General features: G+C 30.8%; 2 protein-coding genes across 2 annotated transcripts in view; both read right to left on the reverse strand.

Annotated features, from left to right (window-relative positions):
- Positions 1-11,556, reverse strand: part of LOTGIDRAFT_143556 (hypothetical protein) — a gene marked incomplete at both ends in the record, with an annotated part of 38,582 nt that extends 27,026 nt beyond the window's left edge. The window contains 2 exons of the mRNA XM_009054022.1: positions 4,621-4,829; positions 11,459-11,556. Of these exons, the coding sequence (XP_009052270.1) occupies positions 4,621-4,829; positions 11,459-11,556 (307 nt within the window). The remainder of the gene's footprint in view (positions 1-4,620; positions 4,830-11,458) is intronic.
- Positions 11,557-12,434: 878 nt separating this feature from the next.
- On the reverse strand, positions 12,435-22,667 carry LOTGIDRAFT_239225 (hypothetical protein; the record flags this gene model as incomplete). The annotated part of the gene is made up of 21 exons (XM_009054023.1): positions 12,435-13,334; positions 13,641-13,780; positions 14,022-14,104; positions 14,409-14,522; positions 14,894-14,956; positions 15,428-15,552; positions 15,880-15,990; positions 16,326-16,388; positions 16,743-16,971; positions 17,287-17,405; positions 17,677-17,776; positions 18,332-18,479; positions 18,861-19,023; positions 19,220-19,462; positions 20,280-20,429; positions 20,609-20,728; positions 20,930-21,026; positions 21,452-21,546; positions 21,739-21,851; positions 22,167-22,326; positions 22,599-22,667. 21 exons carry the CDS (start codon positions 22,665-22,667, stop codon positions 13,176-13,178), a joined length of 2,664 nt encoding a protein of 887 aa, XP_009052271.1. The 3' UTR covers positions 12,435-13,175.
- Between the last annotated feature and the right edge of the window lie 138 nt (positions 22,668-22,805).

The raw sequence follows: 22,805 nt of genomic DNA on the forward strand, positions 1-22,805 counted from the left end.
CAGAAGAATCCAGATGGACTCTCGCAAATGCAATCTGCGAGTTTCCTCCGAATGCTTTACACAAAATATAGATAAAATGCCATGTTCTGTTAGCAAATCCCTGCAAATGACTGTACATGACCATCAAAGGTGAAATCAAAGGTGTCCCTTAATTCTTGCTGCCACACATTTAGCACCGTTTGTTTCGAAACGTATTTTTTTTAACGCTGCTTGATGGTTGCCGCGAAGCCATGATGGAACTTCGTGCGCGGTGTTCGAATGGATTTTATGGCGTGTGGTCATCAAAAATAATTACGCTATTTATCAGTGTTTTTTTTATCTATTTTACAGTATATGAATATAAATCTATGCCATTATATATTAATAATATAATAGATTATGAAAACTATGAAGAAATATATCATCGGCTCGCTGTAGGATCAATTACTATTACCCTTGGAACCTCGTTTATAAGTTAACAATAACATTGAAACTGTTACTACCACAGATCAGTGGCTTGGTCATCCAGACTATAAATAGTATTGACTCTTAATGAAGGCCGGACCATTAGAGCTTGACGATCCGGACAAAACCTCTGTCCTTCGCCAAGTGAAAATGGTTAGCGGATAATGAAAAAAAGTAACTTCGTTTTTGTGCGAATCAAAATGGACTTTATGAGAGTCTTGACGCGACTCGCATGAATTTTTAAGCCTGCAATCAGAAACCAGATTTTAATAATAAAATGACTCTGATATTGAGCTCTATCAACTGGTAAAGTAAATATTTGTAACAAGTTTACAGTATTAACATAATACCTTAGGCTAGTCAACTCTGGCTACATTCTACTGGCTACGTTCTGGCGTCCTTATAAACCTAGATAAACAAGATATATATGCCAAGCTATGAAATATTTTGTTTTAGCCTAAGATTTATTGTATAAATACTTCAACACAGACTGAAGATAATTGAAATATTTGTAGAGTTAGTCATAACATACAAACTTACAACTTTCACTGAAAATACAATTTTACCATCAATTAAGGCAATATATTATATTATTATCAGCACAAAATTACAAGTTACTTAATATTAGTATACAGATTCTATGTAAAGTTTTCATTTTCTAATTATTTACATTATGAAAAGAAATATATATATCTTTTTAAATTAATATGATTCTCTAATTTTTCACACTGGCTATAGGTAATATATAGGTAGATTCTGAACAAGTTTTTTGAAGACATCTCCAAAATACTTGACAAACAGCATAATAACAAGAGTTTAATGGTGCGCAAAGGTTAACTATGTATCAGGTAACATTAATACCTCCAGGTAGACTAGGTCATAAGTCATAAACACATTCTTTACTTCTGGAAAATCAAGACTTTATATCATCATTTCAGATCTAATACGAGCCAATGAGCTCGCTGCATTATAAAAATTAACCCCTTAAAACCTTGTTGGTCATATTTCATGAACAGAATAATAACTTTAACACCAAGACAAATTTCTTTCACAATAACTTATATAGCCAATGATAGGATGATTAAACATGAGATTCAATTTTAATATTTTAAACACTACTGGTACTTAATCTTACTTTTTTACCAATCATACTTTAGTCTCAGAAATGATCCTTTCTGAGCTAAGCCAATTAGTAATAGTGTTTACTACTCACTGTTGAAATTCGAGCCTTCAAATCCATGTGTGTCAAGGATTCTCCGCGTTTGAATGTTAAAATGACGACCCTTTAAGGCTATTTTTAAGATCATATATTCTACATGAGAAATGAGGTTTAGCTTGGTAATGAGCCTAATAAAAGTGTGAAAAGGTTAACACTATTTTCAAAGATTTATAGATTATCAAAAACACCCTATTCTTGAGGAAATGATAATACATCAATAAATAGATGACAAATCACAACTAGTCATTCAATGAATTAAGTTTGAGCGGAAACATAAGTCAAACAAGGAAACTTGAATCATACTGGTTACAATATACAATATTAACCAGAAATGGCAATTTAATACAATGACTTTGGAATATGTTTAACCATTCAACATTGGCAGCTGCTTAACAACTAACAAATAGACCATACATAGCTTTCTTTACATAACATTAAATGCTTTAAGATTTATGACATACCATTTGACACTCAGCATTTCTTTCCTAAGGTCAATGCTTGATAAAGAAGACCAGAATCTTAAGAATCCAATTAAGCTTACCATTCAGTAAAAAAACAATCGTGTAGCTCTTTATAGTTTTCTACTGAAAGATTCTAGTCATATCAATAATCAAAATTGCAATAAGAAATGTATTTTTGAAAGCTGACATCTGAACACAGGGTTGTTATACTCTTGGAATAAAAATGCATCTTTTTAGATAATTTGGACATATATTTACTATCTAGTTACAGAACTTAACTACCAGTGTCTTATCTGTTTTTCAAAGGAATATTTCTCTTGTCTTTCAGTATATATATCTACTTGTTGTTTTCCTCTATTGTTAATTCTTGACCTGAATCTTTCCAACTCTTGTTAATGTTATTTATCAGTGTCACAGATACAGCAACTATATATTCCTAGGCATTTGACAGAGGAGGTCTTATTTATTTCTACAACATGTAGGTAAGAAAAATGGCATCAAGATGAAAATTACTTTGTTGGGTAAACTCTCCACCTTGATTTTGAAACAGAATGATAAAGGGAAAGTGAACGTTTTCTCACAAATCTTTAACCTTATTCTTACAGCGGATAGAATGCACCATACTAATTTTTTCTTTATTTGTACATCTTTTTTAGCTAACTTTTCTTTACAGTGTTATCTGCTGGTAAAATGTCAAATTTTTAAGAATTTTAAATCCTTTCTATATTACCTTTAAATGTCTAACTCTATCTGTCTTAAATTAACTAATTAATATTATACACACCATCAAAGTGAACTGTGTCCTTTCAAGTTAATCACATCTTGTATGGCTAAGCACATATTTCAAATTTTAAAATAAAACATATTATGGAATATTTAGATTATACCTAGAGAGTATTGTAGTATAAATGTAAAGAATGGATCTTGATTGGCATTTCAGGAATTAGTGTATTAAATTGGACATGACAGTCAAAAGGAAAAATCTCCCAGTGCATTTCACCTTCAAAGCAATTGGATTTATCATCAGAAAATCTTTAGAAGCATTCATAGAGTCAAGATCCTCAGAAGACATCAGAAATGGCATTTAGATGGAAAATTATTTGGAAATCTGTTGTGTAACACAAATGAAGAAAATAAAGACGGGGCTTTGAAGTGTAAAATATATACATGATATATTTCAATGAACATATGTTATGTTGTTATAACCAGATAAATAAACCCTATTGTAAATTATAAACATACATTTTATCTTCCTTGTTAACAAATTCTTTATCATGGGTTTTTTTACCTATCATTATGTAGTCTTAGATACAACAGATCATATAGAGCATAACCACCCAAAATATTATCATACAGGTTTGGGCATACTGCACATCCATAGAAGGAATGAATGTGGATCTTGTTATCATTGAGTGGAAATGAAAGCTACTGATCACGTGACAAGTAACAAAACCTGGTGAAGCCTTGATTGCAAGGTTTGTCACGATAAAGTGCTCATAGCGATTATTTTTTGTAATGATTAAAATCATTCTGAACATTTACATTTCTGATATAAGCTCCATTTCATTTTTTAAACTGAAAACCATTATGCTGCAATAATGCTTACAAAAATAACAAAATAATCTGGTCAATTTTTCAGAACCTTTTTTCATCATACTAAATAACTTATTATTCAAGAAGATAGAATCTACAATATGGCTACAAATAAAATGGTACACGACCACTGTGTCAAGTATTGGTAACATTTGTTTGTTGCACATAACATCAGTGATTTGAACAAGACCTAAGGCGGATTAGGATCTGATAAAACTAAACAAGTAGTGTAAACTGTCGGCTGGAAAAATGAAAATTTGACCAAATTAAGTTCATCAATAAATCCATATAGCACCAATTGTAGTATAGTTTTTTTCTTTATTTAATGGTTTCAAACAAGGTATAAGAAACCTCTCTAAATAGAGATCTGAAACTCAAGTAATGTTGTCTTGGTGATATCTTGGTCTAGTCCAACTCTCATGTTGGTTATATCAATGTGTTTAGGGATTATATTTTTGCTTTTATGACAAATAAGGGCTTTCATAAGGAGATTCTCAGGGTATTATTTAACTTTTGAACATTATCTACTGAATTATGATTTCTCTTTGTGATCAAGATATTTGGCTGAAGATGACTGAAATTGCAGATATTTCACATGATCAGAATTTTTTCATTTTCATGGTAAAACAATGACTTGTAACATCAGCTAACTTTAAATATTGTTTATAATTGGCTGCCATAAATTACAACACATTGTCTTTAACTTTAAAACGGTATATTGAAGAATTTCTAAAGATTATAGATGGAGACCAGCTTGACCAGCTTGAAAAACATAGTTTGTACAAACAATTTGGGAATATGATTGAAATAGTGCCCAAATAGAAATCTTATCTGCTTTCTAATTGGACAAAAATTGAATGTACCAGAAACATACTGGATATCTATTAAACAAACAATACTAACCTGATATCACTATACAGGTGTCCTTGGAATTCCTTTTCATGTTTTTATAGGCACTGTCTGCCAGGGCAAATATATGGGGTGGGCGTTCATAAATCTCGCGCCCCCTGTACTGTTCCACATAGCTGGTATTATATATATCTATTGGTCTATAGGGATTAACTGATACTACAACTTCACCAATGTATGTATATATCTTTCCTTTCTGAAATCTGCAAAATACAATGGAATAATTCTTTTTGAGTACACTTACTCTTCGATTTAAGAATTTTTGAATTTCAAACCAAGTAAATATGCTTTCAAAAAACCTCTTTTATAAGATAGCTTGCCAGGCAAGGTAATATACGCCCAATGGCAGCTTTGATTTTGAATAAAAATATTTAGCAGTACAGTAACAATCACCAGTATGAAATATTCATACACTTCTTTTGAACTCTTTAGGGTGATACTGAATAATATTGAGTATGAGTTATTGCCCTTGTTCTTGAAAACGTGTTCAATTTTTAGCTCGTGAAAACTCTAGAAGACAAATATTCAATCTTCTGCGCGGAACTGAATAATAAAACCAAGTTTTGTCAAAATCTGGCAAGAATCATACCTTCTAGAGTTTTTACGAACTACAAATTAAACGAGTTTTCAAGAACAAGGGAAATAACTCATACTAAATATTTTTCAATTTTTCTGTTTTTCACTACGGTTTATCCATGGGTGATAACCAACACTCATGCCAAGTTTTGTCAAAATCCATCAAGAATTGCGCCTTCTAGAGTGTTTACAAGCTAAAATTGAACGCGTTTTCAAGAACAAGGGCAATAACTCATACTAAATATGTTTAAATTTTTCTGATTTTCGATAGGGTTTATCCTTGGGTGACTACAATCACTCTCACCAAGTTTCATCAAAATCCGTCAAGAATTGTGCCTTGTAGAGTGTTTACGAGCAATTGTGGACGGACGGACGGATATGGGTGACGGCAATATATGCCCCCCATTTCATGTGGGCGTATAAAAATTGTCTCAGATTGGCCAGCCAAAACCTGTTAAAATTAGCTATCAGAGTCTTGTGCAGACACGAAGAGATGTCTGAACAGATGGAAATAATTTGTTGTTGAGGAAAACTACTGCAGACAGTAAAAGGTTAAAATGTTGTAAGAGAGGACAGAAAGCTATCTGTCTACTCATGACCTGTAAAACAAGGTAAATAAAAACAATGGTGTCAAGTCAGTAAAGTCAACAATCTTGACAATTGTAACCATTCCACTAGTAATATAAGTACATGTACTAATGTCATGCTTTGGATAAACCAACCTGTAGTCAGCAGATCGTTTTATACTTGAGCTAATTTTCCAGAGGTTTGAGCAACTAGTAGGACTTTTTGGGGCGACTGGATTATAGATCACCCTAGTCTGCATTGCTTTCAGACCATCATGGTATCTTTAACCTCCTTCCCAAAGCTAGCACTTTCAATTTGCACCCTTAAAACCTGTAGGTACTGTTTGCCTCTATGCCAAGATCAATCTTCAAGTTTGTGTGTAAGAGACTCAACTCACTGAGCCATTACATATCCTGTATAAGAAAAACGGTTTTAAAACGATATGTTTACACTTTCATAATAATAATCATGTAACATTGAGATTATTAATGAAATATGTTTATAATTGTTAACCTGGCAGTAAATAATACATATACATTGATTTTGCTCCAATCTATTGGAAAACTTTGGTTGGTGCACAAGCAATGCAAGAATGTGTATCATATATAAATTTTGTAGATGATTGTGATAAATTTCATTTTGGCTAATCGAAGGAAATGTTGAATAGCAAAAGGGGTCATTTTGCAAATAACAAACAAAAGCATGACAAATTAAGTCCTGTAATTAATTTCCCCACTAACATCATACATAAAGTAAAAAATGTCAATAAAGTCAAGGTTTGAGGTAACAGTCTCATACACAATAATAATTCCAGTAAATCTGACAAGTTAAACACAACAATGAGTTGAAACACAATGAACTGATATACCATAGTTAATCCAGGTAACATATTCCAGTAAATAGTTATTTTATTTCCATATCAGATAATCAATAATTCTCTCAAAGTATATTAACTCTAACTCTTATAGTATCATAAAACTTACTTTAAAGGTATTTTAAAGGTTTTCTAAACTGTTTATTTGTATTGGGGACATTTTCCACAATTTCAATTATCAGTCAGACGTCTGTAGTTCTTGCAATTCCTTGAAAACTAAGTGTTTTATGACGCCACTATCACAAAACACATACAGATGTCACTGTGATACAGTCTATATTTGGTAAAGATTCTTAGACTGTTGGGAATTGACTGTGAAAGAGCTGCAAAGAATTGGCAAATTTACAATACCCAAATTGCTAAAGGACATCACTATATAATACCTCAAGATTTTAAGCCCCGACATTGACTATTAGAGTGGTCAAGATGATTGAAAATTATTAAAATGGTCAAGACAAGAAGGACATGACCAATAGTATTTAACTAGGATTAGATAGACAGTGTGAACACCAAGTTACAAGAGATTAGCTTTTTATTGTCTATGTTGACTTTAAAGACTACCATCTTATATTTATATCTGTATTGTAGTTGTTTTAAACTGGGTCTAATCCAGGTCCTGTGTTTTTGGTAGTTTTTGGGTAATATTTTAAATGTCAGGTCTGAAGAAATTAAAATATATCTGGTTTTAATTTGATTTGGCAAAGACAATTTTAATCCTAAATTGGCCCTCATCTCAACACACAATGTAAACAACAAGATTTATCTTAAATCTACATGTATTATCTTGAAGTTTCTTTCAACCAATTTGAACTGGTTTTTTAGAACTCTTGCACACATCCTCACTAAACATTCACTGCTTGGCTTCATCAACTCAGCACACCTATTTTTGGTGCATCAAATGTAGTTTTCTACTAATTTTTCACTCAGCAGACATGATTTATTTACCATTTCTATATCTGTATATCAAGACTTATCTTTTATGAAAAAATGCAACAAGGAAATTAGATTTATCTCTTTGAATTCTCTGCATTTTAGTGCTTTGTTTAAATTTCAGCATAAAAGGCTTGAAATGAAATGAAACAGAGTTCGCTGACAGGTAACCACAATACACAAATAGTGTGCAATGAGTGAATTTTTCCATGACAGAATTATTGAATACTGTATCCTTTTACTTTCTGATTGTTGAAAACTAGGAAATTATGTTTAACAGAAGGAGGAAGATGAAGCAATACTGTCAGATTTGAAGATATTTCCTATCTTTTCTTTCAAACAAACCAACAATTGGAAAAGGAAGATTTGTTTTTTAAATAATTAAAATATTCAAAAGTCAATAGACACAGAAGTGGTCTTTCCACAACAGAAAACTGTTGACAAAGGGTGTCTGGAGAACAGAGACATTATTATTTCAATATGAGTTTTATTTCAATAACAATTCAATATTTACAGAATGTCATCAAATCTTCCCTGTTGGTTTTTCCTTGTGGTTACATATGGCTCTTATACATAAAAATATATACTGATATGAGTTACCACCACTTTCAATATATAATACTTCCTTACACTATAAGTGCCTTTTACTTTTACACTAATTTACCAAAAAGTTCCTTTGTTATTTGATTTTGAGCACCTCGTCTCTTTTTGGCAATGATCTTTATTGGATTATCTGTAATTTACTCTTTATAAATTTAGTCAAGCAGAAGGATGAGGAATGATGACCTTTAATACAAGGTTACCAGTCTTTCACAAATTTTATCACATTGTTTCTCTAAACAAAATTCAACTGGGAATAGCTGGGGTGTAAGAAGGTATATATTATATTGAACTGTTACTTATTGCGACATGATAGTCAAGAGCATATCTAGAAAATGCCTGAGGAGGGGGCCAAAAATATGAGTTATCTTTCTAGGGTAAATCCCTTACATCCAAAGCCCCTTAAAGCCATATTTCTCAAACTGACCATAAATCATACCTATCCACTATCACTTGACCTAAATATATAAATAACTAGGTCACATCTCAGAGTGACATAAATAACAAACAGTATTGCTGGGTTAAGTTTAGTTGTTTTCTTATCTATTGAAGGGACCTAACAACTAATGGCTATGGTCCAATTAATAACTGCTGTACAAATTAAAGAAATTATTTCCTGCTACTCATAGCACTCTAAAATATTGAAAAAGCCAAAAGAAAAATTTCAAACATCACAGAAAGTCTGTAATACACAAAATATATTTGAAGAATTTAAACTAATTTCTCATTATAACAGTAACTTGGCAATGTGGAGAAGCTAATATCTGTGTACTAATAACTTATAAGATGAGAGCTAACCATAACGAATATATTTAGACTTAAGAAATGACTGATTCACAGTGATCTAATGAAACACTCAACACTTGAGTTAAACAGGATATTGAGATGAGTTGGCAGGAAAATTATCTATCATGTCAGTTAAAACTTTCTCAGGGAAGGCCAATGGTTGGATATAACCAAAGATTTCATCTAATTCTTTAGAATAGACATCTTTTGAGTTCAGTAAATAAAACAACAAGAATAAGAATCCCTTTCTCTATTCTTCAACTCCTTTACTCATTATCTAAATTTTACTTAAATGTCTTGAGGACAGCAAAAGCAAAGTCAATGTGAAGAGGAGATACACAAAAACATTACTTAGGTTCAAGAACATTATTTCATTTGCCAGTAATGTTTGAAAGGAATTTAAAACTGTCATTCTTTATTTCAGTTAAGTCAATTTAAGAAAAAAGCAGTAAAAATTGTTCTTGTTTTGATATTTCAAATTACACACTTGAACTTTAAAATTGCCTTTGGCTTATTTCAAACACACTTAATAAACTTGTACAATTCAAAATTAAAAATTCTAACAATCTTATTGGTTAAAAAAACTAAATTCAAAATTGATTTTATTAATCAACCAATAAGATGCACAATTTTCTCAATAGTGCCCTCATATTATGACTGTCTAATTTCAACCATGGCTTTACGTTTCAAAATTTAATGATTGGTATGAACCCATAGTATTTATATTGGGAGATAAATGAAACGAAATATACAATTTTAATTATAGTTAATAGATGATCATATGTTAGGTGTGGCTAGTATATGATCATACCATATCTTGTTTTCAAATGACATCATAATAACTATTTACATGTTTCTTTAATTTTCTTATCTACATTCAACAAAAAGTAAAATATTATATCTTTATATATATATACAATATTTTACATAGAGTAAAAGTACAGTGAAAGGCGTTGGAGATATCAGGATTTCCAAATTGTTATTGCAACTGGTTAAATAAGGCCTAGCTGCATATTAACAAATATGTTTTTATTCATCTCTACATACTTTTATCCTTATTATATATATTAAAGGAAACCAAAAGCCAAAAAAATATTGGCATTGTCCTGATTATCGCAAGATATTTCGCTTTCATTGCTTCTGAAGCTCTTCCAAAGCTTCAAAAATACTATCTTTTGTTCTAAATCCATTCAAAAAATTCATGAAAGGAGCTTAGTAAGAAGCAAGTAAGTTAGCCCAGTGTAAGCTTTTAATCATTTCCACCTTGGTGTATCAAATGAAAAAAAACTATGACCAAAATATTTCGCTAGATAAAACTATCGTACTTATAAAAAATGATTCATTTTTACTAGCTCACTAGGCCTACTAACTGTTCAATATAGTTATCAGAGGTCAAGACTAAGAGACAAGTTATCAATAGCCACATTGTTAACTCTCTAAAACTGTTACATGAGATTATTTTTTAACCTAATCTACTGTATTTAGAGAGAGAGAGTTAAAATTCCCAGGAGATAGGTAAATACAACAGATTGGTCGTATCTCAATAGATACATTATATCAGAAAAACATACCACTTCTATTTCTCATAGGAATTGTGATTTTATAGCTATCAACAAACTGAGAGAGATAAACTCAGCAATATGTGATGTAATAAGTACTTGATAGAACCAATTAGATTAATGGCTAGTGTTAATTTGATGATTTGATTTCCCAGTTTCCCCAAAGACCTCAATTTATCTCCATAACCTAATAGTACTTATACAAAATAGTCAAACTGTGACATTGGAAAAAACTGGGGAATTTTTGGCTTAGAAGGAGAGCTTAACATAAAATTTTTTGTCTTATGGTTTCTGAGAATTAAACAAAAATTTCCAAACCAAGAGGCAGAGGGATTTCTACATTAAATTCGCGTAATATTCCTTGCACATTGTAATCAGCAATGATATTATACTTGAAATATATATTTAAAATTACTTATTTTGATCTTTAAGGCTTATTAACTTGTCTGGTGTTCAAAGGAAGTTATCATGCCCCCACCTATCATTTTTTTACCTCTGCATAAAATTTCTTCACATTACATGTTTTGATAGTAAAATATTTGAACAATGTGTAACATAATGCCTTAATACAGAGTTTAACTTTATATAGGACTTATGGAGTATATCAGTTAAATTTACTGTTATACTATAGAAGGTCCTTGTATCGTATATAAACTTTATTACAATCTATAAATCAAGTTTTCAATTTTCTATGAAGTTTGACCTGATAACGAATACCTTGGTAATGGCTAAATCGATCAGGTAGACATCTGTGGACTGTAATTGATGGCTTGGATTAATTCTCGAGTTATTTTCAATGAAAAATGACAGTTGGTTATTTATAGATATAACCACTTGCAGTGAGATAGAAGCCGGCTTCGCTTCAATATTTCATCTCGTCAATATGGAAAGTTACAAAACGAAAACACCACAGATTTTCATTGGACTGAAATATAATTACCTTAACTTCAGATTTTCCATAAATCCATCCAATGTCACATCTCTGAGGAGGACAAAGTCCCCGATGCCAAACTCGGGACCTTCGTGTATACCCGCCATTACCAATGGATGAACTACCGCTAGATGGCAGACTGGCGTCACACTGTTACTTTATCACTTCAAACGCTTGAGTAACTGACTCTGTCACAATGTATTGCGTTAACACACTTATCTTAAACACTCTTTATTTGATCCAATTCATAGTCATTGCTGAGTTTAACATATTTCATCACTAGTATATCAAAATCAATTTACAAGTTAGCAGGCTATTGACCAAAATATAAACTACTAGTCTAGTGGCTTAGTAGTCTTCTGTATATGCCTTCTAATTTTAAGGCATAGATAATATCTTGTTTCATTAAAATCTTTATTATTATGTATCAAGAGGTACCTAATAAAACTAATAAAAGTTTTGTTTCAATACACTTATTAGTTGAGCCTTTAAGTAAGATCTGATGGTATTTCAATGTTTGAGTCCACTACGATACAACTATTGCTCCCCATTTTTTCTTGCTTTGGACTAGATTTTTAGTTACTGGAATTGTTTTGCTTGAACAGGTTTTTAGATAATTATGTCAAATATATTTTTAAGCATTTGATACAATAATTTTCCCTCTCCCTTTGCCAGTCCACTATAAAAATACAACATTTTAATTTTTGCTGATTTTGCAGTGCTTTAACCTGCTTTTTGGGTGTATCACAAACAGCAAATCATTACCATAGAAATGGAGAGAGGGGGGAGTACTCAGAGCCCTTCTCAAATTGTTTATCTGCAAATAATCATATTCAAGGCATCAACTGCATCAGATAAAAGTAAGCTAAGTTTATCACTGAACACTCATGACTATATATGAACAGGATACCAAGGTGGCTACCATAGTCATAGAGTGCGACTCTGTTGTTCAGAAAAGTGGGCATGAAAAAATCACATTCATAATAATCATAGACAATTTAATACAAACAGTATAATACAATTTTCAATACATCACTTTATACAATAAAATATACATACATATTTATTTACATGTAAATGCAATTCTCTGATAATAACATTCTGAATTCATGGCTTTTATTTTCAGTCAACCTTATGAAGAATGTCATTGAAAGTCAAAATCAAAATAAAGCTGCAAGGTAATCTATTCTCCCATTAAACACAAATTTACAGAATTTTGTTGACATTGTGAAGTCATCTCATTTACTGGTTTATGTCACTAGAATGTCTGCAGTCAACTATAATATTATAAAAAAAAAATGTATTCATTCATTGAAAAAAGAAAATACAATAAATCAATCAATTCATGAAAACAATTCAAAGACATTTTAAGGATTGGTATGCTAAAAATATCATCCAAATAAACAAAATTCTTTTGTTTATCAGCGGACTTACATGGTGTCAAAAATATATGACAGAATACCTCTATAATCCAATAAATACATAAAACTAAGTAATAATCCATTAAACAAGTATATGCTTAGAAGCATGTTTCAATAATTATTAAGTTTAATGGATAAATCGTCTTAGAGATTCTATTGTTTAGTCATGGTACCTGGTAAGTCCAACTGATGAATATATTATACACTTGTTGATCAAGTCTGAGACTTTTAATTGAAATTTTGTATTTAAACACATAGCACATTTATATAAAGAGCACTTTTCATAATTTGGCATAGTTCAAATGTTATTTTTTCTTTCCACGAGTGGTTGGAGCACATGAACTCTGTATTAAGGCTGCTATTTGAGCATGTTTAGAAATTTGTTCGTCTTGTTCCTCTATAATTTGATCTTTTTCTTGAATAGTGGCCTCATGGTCCTGACACACCTTTTCTAGGGAGCTCACCTGAAATACAGAAGAATCATCTTAAAATGACATTTAGGAGAAGAGAACAAACTGAATTTATTGTTTTATGAGAGATTGTCATCTATCTACTCAATGGAAATAGTATAAACCTCAAATTAGGAGGCAGTACACTGAGTTCAGCTAAAAAGGCTTAAGTCGCCGTACAATGACCAATGTTCAATGCTATTTCCAGTCTTGGTTACAAATGTTAAGTAAACTAACACTATATTCAAATCAAAAGGAAATTTTAATGGATGGAAGGTTTTGGGATATCTAACTAATACATCAAATTTTGGTTATGCTCACCTTCAATTGTATTTCTTTTTTAGCATTAGATAATTTGCAGAGTTCACATTGCAACTTGTCAATGACTTTCTCCTGTTCTTCCTTTTCTTTAGATGTTGTGTCAAACCTCGTTTCTAATTTACTGTACAATTCAGTCATTTCTGTAAAATAAAATCATAACAAATTCCAGATATGTAGTTTTGGTGCTTATTTTGTACAACTTTTAGGCTAATGAAAAAAATTATCACCAAGCATTGTTTTAGAAGCAAACTTTTGCCAGGTCAGCTGCAGCATTAACCTTTTTTTTTAATTTTCAAACTTTCAAGGAATCTTTCAGACTACCATTGTCACATAAAAAATGTTAAGATAATCATTCATACTGAATTGAAATGTTTAGATTACCTTGGAGTTTAGCTTCTTTTTCTTTCAATATTTTTTCTTGTAGTTTCCATTCTTTTTCTAGAGTATATAACTGATCACAAGTTCTGAAAGTAGTGGCAGAAAACATTCAAGTTAATACTCAATTAAAGAAAGAAAGACTCTTTGGAGGAATCCACTACTTTAAAACTTTACTTCCCATTTTGCCATTCTTTGGACAAGATTTTTGATTGACAGAATTGTCTTGCTTGAACATGTTTTTATTAAGGAACAGAAACATCAATACACTGTTGGATGATGCATTCAATATCATTATATGAATTACATTTTAGATATAGAAATATTTCTAATTTAATTCAAAATCAAAAATCAAAAATTCATTTATAATAAAAAGTAAAAGAGAATCCTTACTTGTCATTTTGTTGTTTGAGATCAGCATGATATTTCTGCAACATGTCATACATCTCTTCTTTAGATTCCATTTCTTGTTTGAGTGTATTTAAATTTCTTCTCATCTTTTCTCCACTGTAATACATACCACAATATATAACACAAATATATATTTTATAATGATTAAACACAGAATACTAGAATTCCTTTCAGATGACTGTGATGAATCAGTACCGCCAGATACTCACTCCTTATTTCTTTATTTTAAAGAACTCAATTGAATTTAACAGCACTTAGAAATATATCTCTAACTTCTTGCCTTGGCCTGTTCTTTTTATGGGAATGTTATTCTGATATCGCCCTAACAGAAATAATACACTTGAAACATCATGACAATCAAAATACAAAATGGATCCTAGAGACTGCCATACACTGTACAGGTAATTCATGAGTTGTGGTATGTAGAAATAGGTCTTCATTTATTGCTTATGCTACTTATGTCTTACCTATCTACTAGTTCACTATAATTTGTTTTCAAATCTTCATACTCCTCTAGTACATGTGCTACTCTGAAAAGTCGCAATTAAATATATATATTAAAAATCTAAGCAAAAATATTTTTCTACCAGTCTCTTTATGGTTTCACAACTACATGTATCTAGACACTAGTGTATCCTTTAAAATAAAGGGGATTAAGTCTTGCTAAGTCATCTATTTATAGCCATGAATAACCTTTTGAGTTCTGTACTGTGACTGTCTGTAACAACACTGATTCTCATTGCTGTCGCTAAATATTTACATACCAGCCTATCTTCTATGTATTTGAAAACAATCATTTCGTATTTGACTATAGCATTGTAGGTGACAATAAAAGCTATAATAGTTTGGACAAGGGAGGCAATTATTTTCCATGACAGGAATAGTTTGATTTTTTATTTACTTGATTAGCAAACATATGATTTTAGGGTTAATTTTAAAGAAATTGAATAAAGTATTCCAGCATGAGTAAATACATGAAAGATGCCAAAATAAAATCTTACTTTTGATTTTCTAGATCAACTTGTTCTTCCAGTTGATTATTTTTTATTCTCATTTCATTGAGTTTGTCTAACAAAGATTCACTCTTTTTTTCAGACTCGTGTAACACACTGCGTAGATTCTGAGACTGAAATATAGTCACGTGATAGCAATGATATACACTAGTCTAAACCAATATTTCCCCCATCATTTATATTAAAGGTGAAACTCTAGTAACAGTATTCTGGCTAAGAGAAATATTGTAATTAAGCAACTAATATTAATTACAATAATCTGTACCCTAATTACTTATTTACTTATTCAAAATGGCATTTTAAAGCATTGCCACATCTATTCAATATATACCAGTAATGTAAAGTGTCTATATATCTAAAAACTTGATGAAAATGTTTTCGCAACTAAAATATTAAAAGTTTGGAGGTGAATTAGAATATAATAATTAAAGTAAACTTACATCAGCCTCAAATCTAGCTCCACTAATTCTGTACTGTGATATTAATCTATCTGATTGAACTAACTCTAAACTTTTAGTTTTTAACAGATTCTCCAGATGTTCTTCATTAACCTGTTATTATATGAAATGAAAAAGCTAATGATGACAGGCAAACTCTATGCAGTATGCAATGAGGATAATTTTACCAGGGCCTATATTAAACAGGGCATTAATTCAAAAAAACTTTTATGGATATAAACTTCTCAATTTATTATTTAAACACAACATTTCATTACATGTTCTCAAGTGATGATTAACCATAAAAAACTATAGCTCCTTAAACAGAAAAGTTTCATTCCCAGTATAAGTTGATGATATATAGGCTTCATCAAATATATTATACATATTGTTTAGAAATGAAATTCAATTGACCGTGGACCTCAAAACATAGAAAACATTGATTTTACCTTTAGTGATTGTAGTTGATGTTCATAAAGTTGAATAATATTTGACACTTTGTGGTCTTTCATCTGAAAAAATTAAAAACAAACATTTGAAGTATAGTCAAGCAAAATCATTTGTGCTTATCATGGTTTGATTCAAAACATCAATACCAACATCTCTTTATTTCTAGGTAGCTGTGGTATTATTAACACAAAGTAAGTTAATTACTATTCATTCTGCCGAAAATATACTGGATCATGTTTATCCAGTACAGACAGTTTATCCAGTATGCAATATACAGACAGTTATCAGATTTACATATATGTATTTATCACCTATTACTTGTCTACTTCATTCTTTGAGAAAAAAAAAACAATGATTTCAATATACAGCCATAAGATACAAGATTTTTAGATATCCATTAAGTTTTATCTTTTTACCTCGAAACTGGATTCCATTTTACTGACCAATTTCTGGATGGATGTTTCTTCCTGTGGAGTTGGTTTAACACCATTATTTATAGGATGTACGTTCTCTTTATCTACTGATCTGGTTTGTAATAAAACTGATGTTGTCTGGGATGAACCAGCAAGATGGTCCACAAAATATTCTCTTGGTGATGCCAACACAGTTTTATTATTATTTATAGAAGCTATTGAATCACATAAACTGAAAGTGAAAGTATAAATAAATGAATAGCAATGAAAGAGAAACTTGATGGTCATTCAGTAAAACAAGTCAAACAATTGTTGCATATTATCAAATGTCATAGCTTTCAGGTTTTTAATACTATTCAATTATTAGAAAATATAGAAACATTTTTTTCCTATTTCAGGCACTTTCAAGAAAATTAACAAAATTTTTTAGTTTATATCTTTAGAAGAACCAACTTACTACAATATCAGGGTTGGCTTTAGCCCAAATTATATACTTAGGGAGTTTTTAAATTTTTAAAAGAATTTCCTCTATATAGCCTAGACTTACACAACATCTAAATAAATATCTAGTTGAGCTGCCGTTGATATCAGCTGTAGCGCCATTTGTACATGATCTTTATTACCAGATGTTAAATATGACGCCAATATTGGTACAAGTTTACTGTCCTGAAATACAATAAGACAACTCTCATTAATAAAAATCAAATATTATGCTAATAGCATGATAGGTTTGTGTCATTAATATGAATAGGAGCTCAACTTTACAAAATAAACATCCAATACATAATGTGCTTCTAGCATTAACAGGAATTTTACTTTGTGTTTCTGCTACTATTTGATGAATGAAATAAGACCTTCCAGTAAAGATACTACAAGATTTCTGTGGAAATTCAGAGAAACAAAGATAGAGAACACAGACAAAATATATGGTTCCTACCTGTAAATATGTGATGAAGCACTGATCTAAGTTAGGAACAACTCGCCTGAATTTAGACATCAGATTTAAACACAATAATACTGTAAACTTCCCCACATCACTGTAATAATAATGATTATTCTGTCACACTGTCATATGCTTACTCCTTTAAAACATCAAGCATCATTAGTATACATTCAATCAAAGTTATTTTGACTCTTACAGGTTTGATTCAAAGCATAAACACAAGCAAGGCCACGTTATTTGGGTAAAACAACAAGTTGAAAAAAATCAGTGAACACCAAATATGCACTACATTGATAATTACTTAAACTACCTAAAGATAAAGTGCATTGGTCATGTTCGTGTTTTGAAGAACTCACAGTGATAGTGAATACAAATAACTATAAAATTTGATGATTGGCTCCCAATCACAGCCATGCTGAACAGGGTACTTAAACATAATAAATATTCCGTTCCCATTCAAAACCTTTAAGATATCTGGGTTTCCGGATTATTGGCAACCTGATGAACGCAGATCCACTATATTACTTAGGTTTATTCTCAAAACTACACAAATATCTTTCATGAACCACTATCTGCTTACATCATATATCGATATTTCTAGAGGTTGTTTGGTAAATTTTTAATGATATTTATCATGAAATAAACTAACCTCCAATCATGATATTGTGTTTTATCTGCCATTTGATTCATATAAATATCTTTATTATGGTTCAATTGAAAATCCAAGATGGTTGGAAATAGCTGAATATCAATTTGACTGGCTATAGATTTTTTTATTTCATCCTCAGTACTGAAAACTGAAATGTAACAAACAAAACAAATTAAAAAAAAACCAAAGTATGCTACAATAGTTCATCGGATTGGCAGAGGCTCACATTAACACTGAAACGAACACAACACATTTGCCAAAGAAAAACTATACATTTTTTCACTGACAAAGAGCAATCCTGTGCACTATATAATTATTTTAAGATATTTATGTAGTATTACATTTAAACTTAACAGATCTTGTGAATAGTAAAAGAAGAGTGACTAAAGTATTTTATTCTACGAGCTATTGTCGCTGTCGTGACAACATTATCAGGTCATATGATTAGATTTGGAAAAGTTCTTTGCTGCCAGTCTTTAAAGCATTTGTGGCCTTAAACCTGAATTATTTGTACAACTATATTACAAACCTGTGAGAAATTGTAACACTTTAACTGTTTTTTCTAGGTGTTTTTTTATTTCAGTTCCAGTAGGGTTAAACTTTGTATTATATTGTAGTAGGTTTAACAATAAAAATACAGTAATTTCAGTATGTTGACTGTGACCTGTTTTATCATCTGTATACAAAACCTCCTGGAAATATACAATAAATACCATACCATTCATAATATTATATGTTTTATAATCTAGATCAAAAAAAAAATATTACCAAAGTTTGATTCTTGTAGTATAATGGTGAGTTTTAAATGATTGTTACTGACATAAGTATTACAGTAATAATATCCCATTCTACATACTGACTAAACTAAAATCCAAGTCATGCACTTACCTCAAATATTTCCTTTAAGAAATCTAAAGCGAGTAGTGATGTGAAGTGACTACTAGTATTGTTAACTGACTGGGCTGCCCAGTGAATAGTAGCGTGTAAAGGGGATGTGGTCTGGTTGATAGGAAGTTGTAATAATTGATCTAGCTGGCCTGAGTCAGTCACTGGTGGTGATTTTAACATTATCTTACAGATAATACTTCTGATTGGACTCACTGTACATAGATCAATTATCAGTTCAAATATCTACAATATAAATACTCTTTTAAAAACAAAATTACTGGACTGATAAAAGAACAACAGGTTGTAACATACAGTTGGGTGATGTCCTGTGTTTCTGTAAGCAGATAGCAACAGGGTTCCCATCTTGATTTTAACCAATTTTAACCAATGTCTGGTGTTTCTTTAAAAAACACTGTACAACCCTCTAGATTGTTATCATACACAATTCAGTGATGTAGTGAGGCTTTCCACACAAAATTGACTCCATTCCAGTTCACTTCTAATAAAGAGTATTGAATTAGGTTTTGTGTTTCAAAACACAATAAATAATGATGTAATGAAAAGAAGTGTTCCATCCTATTTCACATCTTTATAACATATAAATATATCAAATTCAAATGTGTATTCACCTTAGAGACAGACTCTGGCACACTACTTTTGATACGACTTAATGTTTTCTCCAAGCAGGTTGGTAGATCTTGATAACTGAAGTAAAACAATATACATATAGGCTCAAACTCAATCATATTCAGCAAGAGATGTACTGTCAGAAAGACTGGGTGATAAGAATATAATGACTGGTGGTTTTTACCATCTTTCCTCAGAACACAAATCTTCAAAACTCATGCTGTATTCAACACCTCAGAAAAATTGGAAACAATATAGGAAACTTCAGAGTATTATGTTGGGAAGTTGTATTTCCAAGTAAGAAACTTGGGTATGTAGTGAGCAACCTAAATTATGCAGCTAACTTGAATTATATAATAGACACATGTGACATTATAACATATAGTATATATATCAAACTAAGAGGTAATGACTACTTGTATTGAATATATACTTGCTTGATTAAAGTGCGTAGTGTTTTCTGATTTTTAATAATATCTCTGAAGACATCTACTGTATATCTCTGAGTTAAACCAGAATCACCATTTAATAATATATTAAACAATAACTGAAGAATATTGATCAGGTTCTTACCACTGAGCATCTGAAAAAGTTCAATTCATACAAAACATCAAAACTACTTCAACCAGTTGCAATACAATCTAAATGCAGTCAAAGTAGGTTTGTGATCAACTTATGAGATCAGATTTTTAAAACTAAGGCATAGATCCTCAACATTACTGACATCTGAAATGACTGCTATCTTTATATAATATAGCTTACCTTTTCCCCCAAATCTTCATGTTGAAACACATTAAAAATAATAGATATAGAGAATATTATAATAGTTTTATTTTTATCACTCAGTGAAGAGATTAATGTTCTGTACAGTTTCTTGTGGGCCTGAAATACATATCATTAACAGTTTATTTACCAGAAATTTTTATCTGCGTCACTTTGAGTTTTTTAGCAAAAAAAAAAACAAATGGAATTGTCAAAAAATTAAACAGTTATGATGTCCAAATGTAAAAATAATAAAGCAAATAGTCATTTGTTAATTATGTTACTTCAAAGTATTGGTTCTGGTTCAGAATTTCAACTTACGGAATCTCTGATGTGTTTCTGTACTGTTATATTATTTCTACAGATATTAGCCAATAATCCTAAACATGGCTGAGTTAATTCACTTGAATTTTCACATCTGTTGAACGAAAATTAAAGATAAAAATATCAACATTTCAAAATGACATTAACACGATAAATATATGCCATAAATGGTATTATTGCTAAAGTTATGAAGCAGATGTCTCTAGTATTAAACAAGTCAAGGCAAACTTACTCTGCTTGTGGCAGGGTTTGTCATTATATATTTTATCCATGTGACAGGAATTGTCGGAGCTATGTTACTATAATAAATGAAAGAGAAATGATAGAGAATTGCACATATTCTACTTCTCTACACTTCTTTGGACTAATTGCCAAATAGTGTGCATTGAGAAATGACTTTTAAGGGCAGCCACAAGACTCTACACTTCATCGATTTTAAACTGTCAAGGGATCAGCACACAGTCTGGTAGCTCCTTCAACTACATAATGAAAACACCAGAAAAAGGTATTGAAACTTACATGTTAGTAATGAGGTAGGACAATAATAACTGTGTGTTATTATCATGATAGTTGACTGTTTGACCATATGTTAATCTTAATAACAATTCTAAACACTGAAATACATAGTAAACATTATGATTAACAATTACTATACATTGCCAAAATATTTTTAACATGTTCAATAGCATGAAAATTGCAAACCCTCCAAAGATCAGATTTTAATTTTGAAGTGCTACAGATCAATAAAATGAATATATTGCTTTAACTGGGGACCTAAAAATTAATATTTCAACAATATTACATACCTCAACAATAATATCATCAGATTGTCTGTCTAATAAATTACGTAAAACACTGGACAATATTCCACCAAGATGGAAATTCTTCTGTAAAACTTCACGTATTTCGCTGTCTTTCACTTAAATTTACAAGAAAAACGTTTCACACAAGTGCACATGAACTAAATAATAAATGAGATTGATCCACTACTGTACTCTACCTTAAATAGGTGAATGAATGATTGGCATGAGAAGAATCTACTATATCAGAAATACTGTATTGAAAATTTTTTCTAATAAACATAATTGGTGCTTTTCTTATAAGCTTATCCTGTCAAACCTAGATATACATGGTTGAGAAGAAGTTGAAATTATGTGTTCTTATAACTATTATATGCATTATAATAATTTTCCATTTATTCCAATGATTCTGTATAAAAATAGTGACTACAAACCTAAATTATTGAAGACCATAAAACAGTGATGAGCTACAGGTATCTTAACTTGTGGATCAGAGATAAACTGTACCAAACATGTTAAACATTCTATAGCTAAAATATTTTTTGAATTAAAAAACTTCAATGATGCTGGATTTGTTAGGTTGTTCTGTAAAGTCTGAAAAGAAATATTCAAACCTATTAAAATTCTATAAAACCTAAGATTATCTCGCACCATACAATGACAGTTACTAAACTAACATGTTCTGTACCGATACTGACTGACTCCACTTGAGCTTTGAAAATGGTATTCCATTAAATTTCTTGTGAGCATAACATTTAGTTTTAAAAATGAATGTTATATTTCTCTTCTTAAAGCATCTGATTCACTTTGTTGCTCCACTGAACATTTTAATAAGAAGAATAAAAATTCAGAGTAAATAAGCTTACCTCCAGCTGACTCTGTAAATGAACTAAGTTGCTGTTACTATCAGTAGTCAGATATTGGTTTGCAGCCATGAGAAGTGTTCTCACACACCCCTCCATTCTTTATCTCATTTAAACGAAACTGAAATAAACTTATAGTTATACACACAGGGGATGTTTCTGGCAGGAAAGTGTGTTTATTTGACCAATATTTCATGAATAACTAACTCG

Source organism: Lottia gigantea (genome assembly GCF_000327385.1).
Source record: "Lottia gigantea unplaced genomic scaffold LOTGIsca_209, whole genome shotgun sequence".
Lineage (NCBI taxonomy): Eukaryota > Metazoa > Mollusca > Gastropoda > Lottiidae > Lottia > Lottia gigantea.